This window comes from Acromyrmex echinatior, chromosome 6 (genome assembly GCF_024713525.1).
Source record: "Acromyrmex echinatior isolate Ae372 chromosome 6, ASM2471352v2, whole genome shotgun sequence".
Taxonomy (NCBI): domain Eukaryota; kingdom Metazoa; phylum Arthropoda; class Insecta; order Hymenoptera; family Formicidae; genus Acromyrmex; species Acromyrmex echinatior.
The window spans coordinates 6,133,742-6,151,723 of NC_141857.1; the positions used below are offsets into that span (position 1 = coordinate 6,133,742).

The 17,982-nt window shown below is 35.9% G+C and overlaps 1 protein-coding gene across 2 annotated transcripts in view; it reads left to right on the forward strand.

Moving 5' to 3' along the window:
• Window positions 1-7,395: 7,395 nt before the first annotated feature.
• The window catches only part of LOC105154035 (uncharacterized), a 38,939-nt gene continuing 28,352 nt past the window's right edge, over window positions 7,396-17,982 (forward strand). The window contains exons 1-2 of one of the 2 annotated variants that reach the window (XM_011069278.2): window positions 7,396-16,035; window positions 16,437-16,676. In XM_011069278.2, coding sequence (XP_011067580.1) covers window positions 16,550-16,676 — 127 coding nt within the window. In that variant the 5' untranslated portion in view covers window positions 7,396-16,035; window positions 16,437-16,549. Of the gene's footprint in view, window positions 16,677-17,982 lie in introns of both variants that reach the window. The other variant, XM_011069277.2, reaches the window with a different exon arrangement.

Here is a 17,982-nt window from a genome sequence, read left to right on the forward strand (position 1 = left end):
AGAGAGTCTCTTACAGAGGTCGAAAGGGTTTTATGGCCAATAAAAAATCCAGTTGGCTATAGTGTGCTTCTACAAAAAAAGCGTATCGTTTTCATTCCATCAGATCCGTCTATCGATATACTGAATGTCTGTTGGTTGCCATACCCTATAATTACGTGACTCAAATAATGCTAATGTAATTTTGTTCTAATATAATCGATCATTCTGCATACTTTTATTCTTATCGTTTGAATAGCCACTGTTTATCGTTGAATACATATCGCGCGAAACTATTGAATAAAAAAGTAATAAAATTTTAATAATTGAATTTTTTTATTTTTTGAAATATCCAATATATTTTTTAGAATCTATTATATTAGATAAAAATAAAAATTAACAAAATTTAAATGCTATATTTAACCGCTAAATCTAGTTTCTATAATAAAAATACAGATATATGAATAATATTATGATAATCTCAATATTCAATGCAATATATACTCAATTTGCGAGTATATTACGTTGCATTATTGAAACATTATTATTCATGACTGAAAACTAATCCAACATGATAATAATATATCTGTTCAAAGTATTCCAGTAGAATTTGCAAATATGACACACAACAGAGATTTGCATATCAGCTCCCACAAAAATACTTTTTTGAATATATATGACATCACCAGCTGTATTGATTCGATCAAATTTCAAACTGAGTATTCGAGCCTTTGAAATTAACCCCTCCATTAATTACTTCCCCCCTCCATTTTTCAAAGTTCGGAGGAAAAATTGAGTTTTAACTAGTGTTGGGATTAATTTCAGAGATCCAAACGGAGTTTTTCCGATAGAAATTTGTCGATGACTGGTTCATTGTACAAGTTTCAAAATTCTCGGAAAAACTCGTCTGATTCGACGAACCTTCAAGAGAATCTTTTGCGCAGAGAAACGGAAGATCTACCTTTTTTTTGTCCTTTCTTTCTCTTTCTCTTTCTTTCACAAGGAGATCTCCTGAAGATAGAGGTCTGTCGACCAGTTTCGAGACCAGTTTTAGAGAGTCCCTTCCCCACTTCCCCCCCCCCCACTCACCCTCTTTCTCTCTTCGTTCTTCGCTTCAATGTTTATTGCACGAAACGCTATTTGTTGTAAATCTTTTCAGAAAATGCCTTAACAGAAACGAATAGTATAAAAAGAAGAACGGAGAAGGAAAAAGGAGAGAAAGATTAGAGAGCAACACAAAACCAGATCGTAGTGTCGCCGTCATGGATTTAAAAAGCCCTTGCAAAATCTTTTGTGTCCTTGAAAACTGCTTATAGATGTACCACGCTGTCTGGAACTGTCGGCGACATGCTGAGTATTTTACCGTAGAGTATTTTACCATAAGGTCAATTCTTTAGGCCTTAGGTTTAGGTTTTATAAATGTGTTGGTGTAAAATGAAGGGCACAAAAAATAATTTGACTAAATTCGACGTAATTACGTTAGTAACAGTCCGATTCTGCGTCATGCATATTGGACGAATTATTACAAAACAGCTCTGACACAAATATTTTTTCTTTTATGAAAAAAACTTTTATATCCAAATTAAAAAGGAAATGTAAGAGATTACGATATATAAATTTTATTTATAAGTCATTTCAAATATAAAGAAAATCCAATTATTGATAACAAGTTACTTTTTCCAAAAAAGAAAATTCATACATTTATTTAATCTAAAATTATATAGACTAAAATTATAAATGTATTTAAATAATTATAGTATAATATGGGTATATATACATATTATATATACATATATGTATAATATTTTGATGCACATAATAAAACATTTCTATATTTTTTGAACGATTGTCAATATATTGCATCTCACGCATTTGTCACAAATAGATTCAAGGACAAGAATATATTTTCAAAAAACTAATTGATCTCTCTCTCTCTCTCTCTCTCTCTCTCTCTGTGTCTCTCTTCCTCTTTTTCCAATTTCTTGCCGTCAAAACTCATTTTTAAAAAGCACACGAGATGAACGACAAGTTTAAAGCCCGATTATGCACACCTATGTTTTTAACTTTAAAAAAATTGGATAGGACATAGAAATAAGGATGTAGAAGCAGGTAGAGATGAAAGAAACGAGAAGTTACTATGTGTGAATAGATACCTGCTGATACCTGTTGATACCTGTTCTAACTTGCACCTGTGTATTTCAGGTCAAAGTGTGCAACACAGTTCTCAGCTGCGAACACAGGCAGTAAATAGACACAGGTAAAAAAGAGAGGATATTTTGCTCCAAAATTCTATTATAATCGATAAACGGTTGACCGATTTCTGCATCCCTACTTGTAAAAAAACTCATTACTTTTGCAATCGCATCGTCCTCTTTTTATTCCAATTTAATGCAATGTGTTTTGTTAAGGCGATATTTCATGAATTGTATCCGATCGAAATTTTCGAACGAATATGTTTAAATATTGGACAATATCTGATATTCCCGCTGATGCACACATGTATATATGTGTGTGTATATAAAAAGTACAATTTCAAAACCGGGTCTCAGCGAACTCCGGTAGAAAATAAAAAGCGGGGTCCTGTAACGTGAGACAGGAACGGTAACGACGACGACAGCAGTGGCCATAAGAATATTAAGACTGGTCTTAAAGAAGTGAAAAAGAAACTCATCGTCCGTCTGGCTGTCTGGTGACTGTCTGGTTATATATCCGTACATTTTAAGCTGCATTACTAACATTACTAATTGAGGATTATTTTCTATTGTAATTAACGAGGCGACAGCTCTAAAAGTAATTGAAAACGTCATCCAGAAAATTACTTTCTTCATTCAAAATAGTGTTATTGTTTTTTTATCATGAAAGAAGTACTTATTTAAGTACCTGCCTAAGTAGCAAGATGACGTCAAATTTTGATAATGTCTTACGTTTTGAACGTCAACAATAGGGCGTTATCTTTTTTTACTTAGGTAGTTTGATTATTATGGAACAATCAATATTAGAACTTTATAAATTTCTAAAAAAAAACTTTTAAAAAATCAAGCACACTGAAAAAAATTTCTGATTGAAAATGAACGAATCAGAATTTTCTAGTTAAATTTATTAGAATTCTAGTTGAGATAATCGGAATTCTGGTTGATACGATATTTCTATTGTGATATTTATATACGATTTTCTTGATAAAATCTACTATTTTAGAATTCTTAGTTTCACCAGAATAATTACATAAATCAGAATTCTAGTTATCTCAACTAGAATTCTAGTAGATTTAATCAGAAAATTCTGATTCATCTGTTTTTCACCAGAATTACTATTTAATCCAATCAGACTATTTTTTCAATGCAAAAATGTAAGAATACTCCAAAAAATAAATCTTCGTAAATCGCTACACGATGTACTACGTTTCGCAAATGAATTATAAATCATAATATGCTTTCGCAGATTACGTTCAAGTTCATAGGCCATTGTATTCTTATGCGTTTTTAATAAATCACACACATTTTTCTGGCTTGATGTATACAATAAGAGATAAATAAGTAAGTTACATGGTTTCCGTCATGTGTACCGTCACTTTCAACCCTCTTTATTTGCTTGTTTCTGGGAAGAGATCGGGCGAATATCTCTCTTATGATTTCTTGTGAAATATATTGAAGAGTATTTATAACCCACTCCGATGTCGGCCATTGTTGGCACGTTATCGGGTAGAAATATCAGTTGCCTCGTACAACCTTACATCCTGCATGAAAAATCTTTCTTCCCATTTCCTGGCGCATTTCCTCCCGAAACCGCCGCCGATCATGGCGTCACATCTCGCCATTTCGTGCGAAATTAACGAGATCGCGCCGCACGAAAATGCAAGTTGGCAGATCCGGCCGCGATTAGAAGTGCATTATTACCGAATTATGCGATGGGCGACGTCCGGCCCAGAACATCTCTTAATTACGCCGCGTTACAAGTTAAAACGTTCGCGTAGCTAACCAAGACAAAAAGACTGATTATGGTCAGAGACCTTGTATTTCTAAGAATGAACATTGAGAATGTAGTCGTTGAGAAATTCTTTTAAAAATTGAGTTTTATTTCATTAAAACACGCAGAGAATGTGAATTTTGAGAAATTCAATATTAGGTTTGTGGCTAGTGTACACATTTGGAACTTGAAGTGAGATAAATATATGTTTGAGTTTAATATTTGGCGAAAACGAGAAAGAGAATTCTAGTCTAATCTAGTGCAGGAATGAAAAACAACATATCTTATCGTATTACCAAAAGTGAAGAATTTTATAACTGAAATTTTATAACTGTTATTTAACTCTAAAAGTTATAAACTCGAGTTTTAGATGTCATGTTATATTTTCATTGTAAACATATATAAGTCTATGACATATCACGTCTCAATATCAGCACAGAAAGATTATATATTTTTCGAGCATACGCTGAATAGAAATGTAACACCAGCTCATTTCATAAGAATGCATAATGGAAACATAATATTATATCTCTCTAAGCATCTGCAAATAATTTAACTGTCAACATTCATTCGAAATTGTAAACTTTTTAAAGACACTGGATCACATCAGAAATGCATCTGATTCAGCTGAGACGTTTCCAGTGTGCGATTAGAATCCCTCCGGTGGCCTTGGTAGCCAAGCAGCGAGAAAGACAAAGGATTCTCGCGGGTGGAATTTGCGAGGATCACCCGTCTTGTTCTCCGATCGCGTGACTGGCCAGAGCTAGCGCACTCATAATAAGGTTACGCGATGCACACACAAGCGTGCAGTAAGAGCTTGTGGCCGGTGGCGTCTTCGCTAATTCGTTTCTTCGGGTGTGAGTCATCAGGTTCATTTCCTTTCAGTGACTGCGAGATACACTCGATACTTTTCAACTTCAGCAATCAGATGAGACGAAAGAAATTTTGCCGTGAGGGCCTTAAAATTGTTGGGTCAACCGGTTGTTGGATATGTACCTGCTCAAAAAATCATATCTAACGTCTGATTCATCTCTTCTGAGTAATCTACTTGTTATTCCGCTGAACCTGCCTCGGTATACCTTTCATCTGATGAGTCAATGATTACATTTCTACACAAAAATAAATAATGTCAATTATGTAAAACTGTTTATTTCTATCATTTAAAATTCTTTGTTAATTTTAAGACTAAAATAAAAATTTATTTGAAAAATAATATTATGTTAGGATGTGTGTGTGTGTGTGTGTGTGTGTGTGTGTGTGTGTATGTGTGTACTGTTAGAAACAATATAACCACGAGCTTCCTTTACATGTAAATGAAGCTCGTGATTATGAACGAAATTAAAAATAATGAATGATTTAACTGAAAATTAAGTTACAGTAATTAAATATAATAAATGTGTACATTAAATTTATGAAACATAAATTAAATTTTATGTACATGTACACAAATATACAATATATATATACTTTTTAATTATAAATATATTAAATTTAATGTAATGTCATGAAATTAAGTTCATTAGAGTAACTTAAAATTTAATGAAATTTAAGAACATTTTTAACAGTGTACACACACACACACACATACACACACGCACGCACGCACACATTTTCTCAAGATTTCTTTTTTCAAAGCAAACAATCCCTGCACTATTTGATTTTCTTAAAATCAACAAATATATTTTAAATAATAAAATTAAATAGTTTATCATGTCTCTAATTTTATATATATATATATATATATATATATATAAAAGAGACACCCTGTATATATATTATATATATTGGGTCATCTAAAAAATATCCGCGGTTTTTAGACCCAATATATATATATATTAGGTGTAATAAAAAGAAATCCATTATTTTTCCAATAAATGGCTTTAGTAATCTGTATTACGCGTAGACGAGATACAGATTACTAAAGCCATCTATTGGAAAAATAATGGATTTCTTTTTCAGGGTATTTCTTAAGATGGGTCACATTGGGGGCGGAGAATAGATCAAAAAATTCTTATACCATTTTGAGATACTCGCTGTAGTTTTCGACAAGAAAATGTCTAAGCCAATATGCGGTTAAGCCGCGCCGCGTGAAGGCGTAGGACAGCCCATACTCGGCGACAAAGCGCTTCTTCCTCGTCCCTGCGCCCCGCCGCCTTCGCCGAGTGTGGGCTGTCCTACGAATTCGCACGGCACGACTTAACCGCATATTGGCTTAGACGTTTCCTTTGCTAATTCGAAAACTACAGCATCTCAAAATGGTATAAGAATTTTTTCCATTCTCCACCTCCAATGTGGCCCCGACCAATCTTCAGAGACCTGTCTTAAACCATTTCCCTACGTTTAAAAGAAAGATATTGAAATAATTGATGGACAAAATTCGAATAATTAATCGATTCATACAAGAATTAATAACCTCCTAAAAAAGTAACCTCCTTGACCGCCAGAATGCGCCACTACTGCAAAAAAGTTTATGGTGCCTTGTAGTCTGTTCATATTTAGGCAGACATGCCAAGTGGCAGTGCGATACTGCCCTTAGTTTTGTTTTGAGAGCTGATTGTTGTTGACGTGTTTTGCGAAAACGATTTTCGTTCTCTCATAAAACATTATTTTTTGAGAGGCAAAACGGCGAAGGAAACAAAAGAAAAGTTGGATAAATATTATGTGGCTAATACTCCGTCAGATTACACCGTCAAATATTGGTTTCGAGAGTTTCGTGGTGGCCGCAATTCCACTACCGATGAAGTCCGCAGCGGCAGGCCCTCCGATGCGGTTACCGAGGAAAATGTCAAAAAAATACATGAAATGGTGTTGGCTGACCGGAAAGTGAAGGTGCGCGAGCTAGCAGATGCTACAAAGATTAGTACTGAGCGAACACGCCATATTTTGGGCGAGATTCTGCATAAGAAAAAAATTTTTTTCATTCCCAAGGAGGTTACTTTTCACCCCACCTAGTATGTAAAAATGATATTTTTCGTACTCTTATACATTTTATGTTAGTTTAGACATATAACCAAAAACATACTTAACCGAATAATTTCATGTTATCTTATCATCTTGATTCTTTGATTTTCCTATTACGCTCTTATTATTAAGAATGTTTTAACACTATCAGATTTTAAAATCATTTAAATAACGATTGAATAAAATAAGAGAGATGTTACATTTTTATTAATAAAATATCAGGAGAATGAACGAATTATTTTAGTAATTGTATCAGCTTTTCTCGCCACTATATGATTTTTTCCTCGCACTACAATAGTACACCTCCCACCATCCCGCCGTCCGAGAATAGAATGGTCCTTTCGTACAAAAAAGACGAAGGGTAAAGAGATAGAGAGAGAGAAAGAGAGAGAGAGAAATATTGGAAACCAAATATATGCCAATAATAGACCAAGATCGTGCGCAGGTATAGCTCAACGTTGCCTTTCCTTACGTGACAGTGAGTCGTTATTGGTCAAAGTTACAGGTCTTCTACGTTGTGCTCTTCTTCAGTTACATAAATTCGTCTTTAGATGAAAGACTAATAAAATGAGCACATAATTGGACGATTGGCTTCCATAGAATCAATCCTTGTCGACATTTAAGTGGTACTTAGAGAGAAGTTCAGTTATTTCCAGAAATTGTTGTTTTTGCTGTGATCTTACGTGATAACACAGGTAAATATCATTTAATTTCAAATCTTTTGGAAATTAACTTCAGATTTATTAAAATTCGATAAAAACAAGGACGATAGATACATTATCTCGATATAATTATAACAATATATTCAAGCATCTTTGTGTGCAAAAGAAGAACTTATAAACTTCTTCTTTCAATTTCCTATTATTTTTTTGATGTACGTAAGAGACTAGAGAATAAAAGACGAGATACTCCCTTTTCTATCTTTCTCGGTACAAGTAAATAGAATTATAAAAGACGAACGATACGCATATAAAAGTTAACACGCATACACGTAAAATAAAAACCGCAACTTAATGATAGTGCATATTCAAGGTCATTTCTAAGAATCGCATCATTCTGTCGAGCAGCGAACAAGGCAAATTATAAAAATTATTTCAGCGTTGTGGTCGTCTACTCGTCACGGTAGAATGATTAACGCGATCGAGGATCTGTAAAGTTAGCACGACATTCTATTAATATGAAAAAAATAATGACAGTTTTCCGCTTTTTTTATATTAAAAAACCAAAATTGAAAATATTGTGTGCTAATTTTAGTTTTTTTTTTTCATAAAAAATTCGGAACTTTTTTTATTTTGATAACGAACTATGAAAAGTCCTATTAGAACTGTCATTATTCTTTTAACTTTATAGATCTCGATCGAAAAATTTCAGATAAGATCCTCTTTTATTATTACTCGATATTATTATAATTCTTATTATTACGACTCGATATTTTGAAAATTTTATCATATATAATACATGTTTTATTTTTTCCTAAGATATATTTTAATTTTTTAGACGTTATTCACTGCCAAAGCACATTATCTTATTGCCCTATTTGGTCAAAGAAAATCACGCAGGTAAGATTTAAAAAAATGTTCTAATCATCTTGAAATTTTCCTCGCGGGACTTTTTCCGATTACGTCATACATCAAATTATATTACAAAATTTGTCACAAAATATCGTGTAATAGAAGTGATGTAAAACAGTATTTTATATTATGCAAAAAGAATAAAAATAATTTTTATGTCAACTATGCGTTGTAAATAGGTATATTAGCAACATTTTATTGTAGTACGCACTGGGAATGAAAAAGATAGCTATTAGTATTCGCGTTATTTTAAAAAATTAGTCGATCATGATATGGTCTTGTTGTGACTAAACTGCACTCGTCTCTATCAGATCTTGATGATAACTGGCGGCAAATATTTATCCTCAAGTGCATGTGTGTACCTTGATATTAAGCCCTCACAACTGGAAATGTATATCCATCGATACTTTCCAATTATTGCTCGTTTGTTTGCATAACTCTTTTTGTGTTGAACATATAACTGTTACGGATATCTTAGCAACTCGTATTGGACAGGACATCTCTCTGCTATCACGCGGTAGCGTAATATTGAACATTATGGGCGATTTTGTCAATAACAGGTTGTAAGACAATGTAAATCAAGCTCCGCTGTCGTGCGTAAAATTGAAACAGCATCAGTATCGGGCGAAAAACCAAGATTGTCCCCTGAGACGTTTATTAAACTCGTCTCATCGTGTGCATAAAAACGTCGATAGGCGATCGAACCGCGATAAAAACGGATTTTGCGCAGAAATTTTGTCCGCGATCGTAACTACATTCGATATTTATCGTGACGGTTCACGGCTTTGCCACCTCTTAAAAAACCGCAAGAACGCGGCAGACAAGAAACCTTGCGGCTAAAGAGCGACGATTTCGTTACCACATCCGCAAACACCCTCGCGAAGTTCCGGTCTTACGATCCATCATTTGCGTCCGGCTATCATATCATTCTCTGGTACATGTAATAGAGAGAGAGTAACTTCACGACGCAATTTCTTTTTGTTTCAATACAAATAATTTTTCTCTCTCCAAATCATTTATCGTATCGGCTTTTACGTGTGGCCCAACATTTGGTAAAAATGATTATTCACGATTAAAAAATCGAAATCGATATCGAGCATAAAACACGTGTGCTTTCATTCTCTTTAAAGGTAGAAACGCCAATTTGGCACCGTCTGGCGACCTGAAAAAACGACGCGATAATTACAGATGTCGAAGCATGGCAAATGGAGTTAATTTCGTATAATTTTCGCGGTCGTAGTTCGGCCATTTCGAGAAACTAATTCGTCGCGACTGTTCCCCTTGATACTGGGATTCACTTATCGTGGAAATCACCGTAATACAGTGCGTCAATGTGTCTCGAGGGTTTCGTGACTAACGTTACAGAACGTTCTCCGAGTGAAGTTCTTTCACTCCAGCAGTTAGCGCGAACGTAGGCGATGGTTTAAAATTACAAAATTGCGGATATTAGTCGTACGGTTGCAGCTGCGTGTTGAATCCATATATATTCGTATACGTACACCCACGTTACTTCCATATGAACATGAATTATGAACGCATTGAGTTTGTTTGAAATGTTAACTTGCATTTATCGTACTTCTTATTTTATCTAGTTATCCCTCTTTCGAGTGGTTATCAGTGCAGATAACGTACTGTTTGCTATAATATAAAACGTATTTGATTGAAAGATTTCAAATTTCATGTATTATTTATCTTTATTTAAATACACTGCGAAAAAATATAAAATTATGTAAACAATAAGCGTAAAAATTACGTATAATGGAAATTAATGCGTATTATAAACTATGTGATTTTTACGCTTGTATGTTGTTTATGAAATTTTATATACTTTTCCATGATGCAAAAGATTTAACGTACGCATGTTTTTAATTATTACTGCTAATAATTTAATTTAACATTTTATTTGGATGCAATCAGTTACGAATAATACTTAAAACGGAAGTCACGAGAGATTATAAAAGAAATATAATCGTGCCCACGATTTCTCAACTCTATTGTTTTCAAGCTTCTCTCCCCCCCCCCCCTTTTTTTTCGTTATCACCAGGTCACCACAGATACAACGAAATAAGCCGTAGAACATCCGTGAACTACGCATTACGATATATTCGGTTTCTCACTTCTTCTGGCCGATTCGAAAATCTAATATTTGCAGAAAACGAGCGTGCGAAATCTGGTTCGATGAACTGCCGGAAAGGGTGAACGTACCAATGACCCGATAAAAATGATAAGAAATGCAATTCGTAACATCAACCTGATAAGTTGAGTCATCTTTCGTCCGGATGATTCTCATGCCGCGCATTTTTCTCACACTGTCGTCCATGTATTCCATTCAGGAGAAAAGAGAGGGAAATACAGATAATTATTGTACCTTATTTACAGAGTAAATTCACTTGTTGCGATAAAAAGAAATATATATATACATATACACATATATAAAAGATAGCATGATAGAAAGAAAAAAAAAAAACGGAATTTCTCGTACGTAACCGCGATTACACATCTTTGTTCTTGACAGTCACCCATTACAGGGATCGTTTAATAACGCTGCTCTTGCCGTTAACCTCGTAAACGATGGCAACAGCGTGTCCGTAATATTACGGGAGACATGAAACTTGTTCGAACATGTTCGCGATAGACGCGTGTCGCGCGACGAGCGATAACACTCTTTCCCGTCGCGATAATTGCCTCGATAATTAAGGCGCTTTGTTGATTGAGAGAGATCTTAAACTTTGGATGTTTCTTCTTTCTTAGAGCGTTCTCGTGATCGAACGGGTGAATCAAGTAAATCATCCTCTGATTATATCGTGGATTCAATTTGAAAAAAATTAAGCATAACGCAAAAGCACTTCTCAAAATGTATAGATAATATACAATAAATTTTGTTTACGTGATCTAATTTATCATTCAATCGATGCGTGTGCCGCAGATAGTTTAGAGAACGATTAGAATTAGAATCAGACGCGTAAATGGTTTTACGCTTTCATCAGCATCTCTGGATATTAAACCAGAAGCTTTAAATCATCATAGTGATGTGGACGGGCATGCTTGTTATTACATAGACATGCATATGCACAGAATAAGGAGCCTCTGTTAGAATTCCGCAGAAGCCGACAAATGAAGATATAGTGTATTTCGCCTAGTTGCGAACACGACATAATTTATATACGCACGGCGTTATAATCTATTATCGCGTTATTATCATGTCACGGGATAAGCTCGTTCCACGGCGGACTTTAGCAAAAAACCGATTTTATGTCGCGAGGCTTTTAAATGTTTGCTTTCCTTCACCAAGTATTTTTTACTTACTGAAATTATATCGTAAAGAATTATGTCAATCCGACGAAACGATTCGAGATCCTGTCCGGTTTGTACAGTTTGAAACAAAGTAGCACAGGTTCCCGATGGCCAGCATCCACCCACGCGATCGCGGTGGTTGTTCTAAAAATATACAGTCGTAGTGCTACCGGTTTTAAATCTCGATCGCTACCGGACAGTGACCGATGTGATGCTTCATATTGAAATAAAACGATGCGACACTCGTTGCGAAAGACCAGGAAGGAAGGGTTGCTTGCCGGACATTTCTAGATCGCGAATCGTTAATCGCTAAACGTGGAGATCGTTAATCGTTGACCAGTGTCTCCATGACAGTGTGACTCCAATTACGCGGAGCTCGAAGGCAGTTATTAAGCCGATTTGCATTCATATCTAATAGATTTGGCAAGGTACGATTATGATTTTTTTCACGGCGACAGAAAATTGCAACGCCGAGAATATATTTATTAGTCTTGAAAGTCAAGTTCATATAAAATGAGTATAATATGACGTAATTTTAATTTTAATATCGATGATAGAACTTTTAATAAATTGGTGGCGATAAGAAAATTAAAGATTGATAAGAAAGTGCCGAATATATCAGATCTAAAAAAAAATTTAATTAGAAATTTCGCTATTATGATTGCATCTATATTTTTACTTTATTATTACGTTCATGAAAAGCGATTTTATTAGATATATGACTGATTATCAAAAACTGATAAGATACAGTTGTCGTAACGTATGGTATAGAAAAAAATAAAGATTAAGAACAGATTTAAACGATTTTAAATTCTACATTTGATTTATAATACATATAATGATTATTTAATAAATTGAATAACAACTTTACTTTTTGTATATTGCGATATATTTTTTTTTAATAGAAATACATTTTAACTACTTATCTATTCATTATAAAAAATACATACTTGTTAATTAAGACGTATTATAGCTCAGTCTTATCAGTTAATACTTAAAAATTCATTATTACATACATTGTGCAATATTTCGTAATATACTACTTGAGTGTTTTTTTTTCTTATTTTCTAACATCTCCTAAAACTCTTGTAAAAATTATTGCATTAAAATACTCTCCAAAGTTCTCGCAACTAAGTTTAACTTTGTTAAGCGAATCGACTTCTCGTACAATGACGGCACAATCAACTCGTCCCTCCCTAAAGTCGCCTCTTTAACTTTTACGTACATTAAAGACAATTGGCTTCGTAGAAGTGGAGTCTCTCATAACGAGCAGTTCCTGTAAGACGCGCGATCAAGTTCGCGTATCGATCCACCGCGAGAATCTCTGATTTAAGGTTCCTCCGCTGAAATTTTCGCGCGCAAAATTATCAATGACGGCATTGCACCTATTGACGCGACGCGATATCTGTTGCATGGGAGCCGATATAAGCATCGATAGCGACATCGCCATTTCGTTGAACTACGAGCAGGACGCGCACATCTCGACACACGCATCGACTCCGATTTCCACGTTCTACACAGTGGTAATGTCATCTCTCTGTAACGTCATCCTCGACGCGCCGAGATTCACCTGGCCTTTAACTCCCACATCCGATATCCAGTGACAACGTCTCTCCATACACTCCACTTCTGACATTAATCTGTTGTTCTCTCCCTATCTCTCTTTATCTATCACTTTCTCTCTCCTCATGCTTGCATGCACACGCCAAAGAGACGTCGATCGCCTATCGATTCAAGTGGTGCTCACGTTCACGCTTTCGAGATTGTTTAACACGCTTCTATTGTAACGCCGGTACGACGTTACGTTATGCATCAATGAATTCGTAGAAGAGAAGTGCATTCCGTTTTTTTTCCGTCGATTGATTAAACTTCAATCTTGTTCAAATGAAATTGCGTTTCCGTGTTTCAAGTGTTAAAATTAGATCTCTAAAGATAAAGCGAAAGAAAGAATGCGTGATACATTTTTGCGATACTCTTGATCCTTGAACGTATTAAAAATTCCTAAATTAAATTTCATTGTACAGTGCGTACAGATTAAAATTTACGTGAATTTTACGTATGATAAATAAAGCAACATTAACGATAATACAATGAAACTTTTTCTTCCTTGATCCACGTTGAATGTGTGATTCCGTTTTTTCACGCGCGTCGTGCATGCCCTCGTGCAAGCCAATATGCTCATATTTATTTATGTAGTCGCGCTCTCGTGTAGCCGGCGCACGGTGCATCGTATGCATCATGAATCAGCGCGCGCAATGGCAACGTATTGTATTCTTGTTTCTCCGTTTTCTCGCCCATTCATCGATTGTAGAAAAAAGAAAAAAAAAAGAACTTAACCGTAGCGATGCCGCCGCGAATATCGTTCGCATCGTCACAAATTATCTGAAAATTAAGCATTCGCAAGTTGTCTCGTGTTCGTTTCGCTCATCCGTTCCTAATTAATTATATAAGTATGTCCGAGCTCATTAATTCGGCGTGTTGTCATTCGAACGATAAAATTGATCTTTGACACTGCAGACCGATATTCATTATCGTTCGAGCGTCTGTTATTATTATTATTATTATCACCTATAAACGAGCGAATGATATCGAAGATGGTATCGCGTTAATATTTATCATTAATATCAAGGAAATACCGCTGACATTAGTTCATCGTTGCACGAATCAAGATTAGTATCCGTTTAAATAATATTTGGCAATATTGAAGAATTTTGTTAACGTAAAAGAACTGAATAATCAGTAACAATGGGACAATTAAAATTAGAACGGGAAACGAAGATACGTCTCGCACGAGAGTAACATTTTTTTTTTTCAGTTTTCCTGGTTTAATTTTAACGGTGGTAAAGTAAACGTTTCCGATTTGCGGCTGCACCCCCACCCCTGTGCGGAGCTCGTAGTTGGTCGCGTAAACTGCGCAGTTGCGCTCGAGTGTCGTTTTGTCGTGTCATATGTGCCTTTACGGCTCGCTCCGAGGTGCATGCGAGCGCCGTACGCTCGTGTGCGTGGCCTCTCACTCTCTCCCTCGTCGAGATCCCATTGCTACATGCTACACGTTCCGTTGTGTTCCCGAGACTGTGTCGCGCGCACCACTGAGTTGCACTTGCGTCTTCCAAGCGCGGATCGAGTCCCTCTCGTATTAACATTTACTGCACGAAAAGCCGTAGAAAAATCGAAGCCAAAAAAAAGAACCATGAAATGTTCAGGAGAGCGAAAATCATAAAGAGAAATGTGATAAAATATTTTTTACGATAGATTTTCAGAACGCTGAAAAATTTTTGATACCTAAAATTGAGATAAAAAAAAAGTAGAACGAAAGGAAAAAAAAAATCTGTTTTTATTTAATATTTTTTCATAATGTAATTAATCATATATCTCTTATTGATAGCGTAAATACGTATGTCATAGGCTAAAGATGCAATATCTCGATACATTAGAGTATTCTTCGTACGTGGATACGCCGTGGTGTATCTGATGATTGCAAAAACATGATTGCAGTAAATGTTAGCGTTCAAACGGAGCTCACTCGCAGCGCCCGAAGAGCAAGACAATGTATTGTCACGCTCCTCGCGCGTTCCCCACCCCAAAGTAAATCGGCTACCCTCACCACCAGTTTATTTCCTCGTCATAGGTTGCGCGCGCACGCACCCCCACCGTTCGACCAATCGGTCGCGCGGGTAAAACGGAGTGAGGGAAGAGCCGGTTGCTGCCGTGAGGCAGAACGTGCAGACCGTAGCTGTGAAAGCACAGAATCATTACCACGCCAGACCTCGAGGAGAACAGACGTGTTTCTCGTTTATCCTGAGCTCAGTCGAGATCTCGTGTCGCTTCTCGTATCGTATTCTCGTCTTCTCACCGCTCAAATACACGCGTGTGATATATTGCGCCAAAGTGGCCAGCGGTGTTTTACTTGCTCGTGCAATTACCGAAATTATATCTCGGTCGGTCGTAGTGCAATCCCGAAGATTTTCCAGAACACACCTCACGTGACCGTTCGCGCGAGATACTCTCGTGATCCGCGGAGCCATAGAGTGACCTGTCGACTCCTCTGTATTGTGTTACATCTTTACGAGTGACGTGAACCAACTGGTGCAGCCGTCAACCGGACAACTGCGGGGACATTGAACGCGACGATCGTCACGCGTCACCGTGCTTCGGAAATTTCTCTCAAAGAGTCACGAAAATTCTGACGAACGTGCTCCATCGACAGTGCATTCGAGCAGCCATTCAACAACCGTGACAAAGGACAAGTTTCATACGCGATCCTCAGCAGGTGATTGTCTCTCTCTGAAAGCGAAAGTGATTCTTCTTTTTTTTTTCTTTTTTTTTTCCCCTTCCTTTTTGTCTCGAGAACGTTCGATGCATGGACAGTTTCATCAGAACTTCGAGAAAAAACAGTTTAGTTTCGAGAATCGTTTAAAAGGGTAGAGTAATTAACATTTACGGAAGGTCCACAGCGTGCGCGCGCGCCACGTGCGATCCGGGATGTTGAGCGTTGAGAGCCGGTAAACTTAAACTGTTCACGTGCGGCATTTCTAACGCGTTCACAATTCTACGACTTACGAAACAAGACTAGAAGCTTCGAACAAGAGGGAGGGGGGGATCTTTGAAAAGTGGAGACGTAGATAGTGAACAGTGAACTCAACAACAGAACATTGCTTGGTTCGGTTACAGTGCATCAACTCCGGGCCAGGCGGGAGTAGCCTTACCCTGGTAACGAGCTTGGACTCGGGTTACAACTGTACGCAATTACTCCGATCCGTAGAATAGACGAGAGAGAAGACATCATGGCGATACCGTTTTTGCCCAACAACGACGAGAACACGTCGTCGGAGGAGCAGCTGATGTACCAGCTGTATGTAACCCTGCACAACGCCCTCCGGAGCAGGAACGCCCACCATCCGTCGCGAAATCGTGAGTTGTGCGCATTTTTAAATAATGTACTCTTTGTAAGCGAAATTTTTATAAACAATAGATTTCCATACCTAATCTTTTTGGTAGTAAGCGATAGAGAAGAGACAGAAAATAGAAAAAATATAGAGGAATGATTCACAGATTGTCACATGTATGAACCATGTTTTTGACCGAGCGTGCGCTCGCTCCGAGATTAATAATAAAATCATCGGAGATAATCGATAGATGATGATTGCGATAGTCTTGAAATTGATAGCGAATCTCGAAAAGAGTTCGAAAAAATATTGATATTCTCGAGTGTGAGAATAAAATTAGAGTGATTTGATTGTTTCGAATGTATTGATGTAGGACAGGATTTATCGATACGATAATTCGAAGAGTATAATCACTGAGAGAAACGAGACTAATGATAATCGTAAAAGAGGATTTACTCTTTTATTGGTATTTACGACAGCGATTGTAATGTGATAAAAGATATGATGAATTACATCATCCCTTTATATTTCTGTTAGTCGCGTTATTGTTAACAACATGCGATATTATTTGAAATAAAGCGTAGCATGTATTTTTTTTTTTTAGACTTTTTTTAGACTGTTTAGATATATCGTATTATAAAGTAGTAAGCACTTATATAATTATTATAAGAACACAAAAAAGCGAATGAAAAAGTAATAAGCGAAATGAGGAAGAAGTTATTATACGTTAGGAATTAGGAATATTATTTTTTATATTATTTTTTATATTATTTTTTATATTATATAATCAAAATTATGTGTCCAAATAAATGCTCAGTTTATAAAAACTGGAACAAAAAGTCCTTGATTTATTCATAGATCATTACGATTGTATAAGCGAAGTATTAGCTTTATTGTTAATTATTAATATTACTTAGATCCTTAAAATTATCTGATCATTGAAAACGTCTCGTTGACGATTGAGATAAGTAAGCGGAGTAAAGTCGGTCGATAACATCTCGGCTAGAATTCTGTAGTGCAACACGTGGTTGCGATGGGGAAGAATTTGGCTCAGCGTAAGAAACACGCGAAAGATCCGCGCGTGACATTTTAATTCTTGTGTTCAGAATGATTAATTTCTTACAGCGTCGCAAATAATTCATACGAGTCACTTCGAGAGAAAGGAAAACATTATGTACGTTGCGAAGATATTAACTGCACTCTTATTGTAAAATTACCATAAAAAATGCTACACTTGAAAGTAATTAATACTTGTACTCCCCATATCGTTTTTATTAAATAAATAAAATTGAAACGAGTTAATCACTATATTGAATTACATATTTATTCAA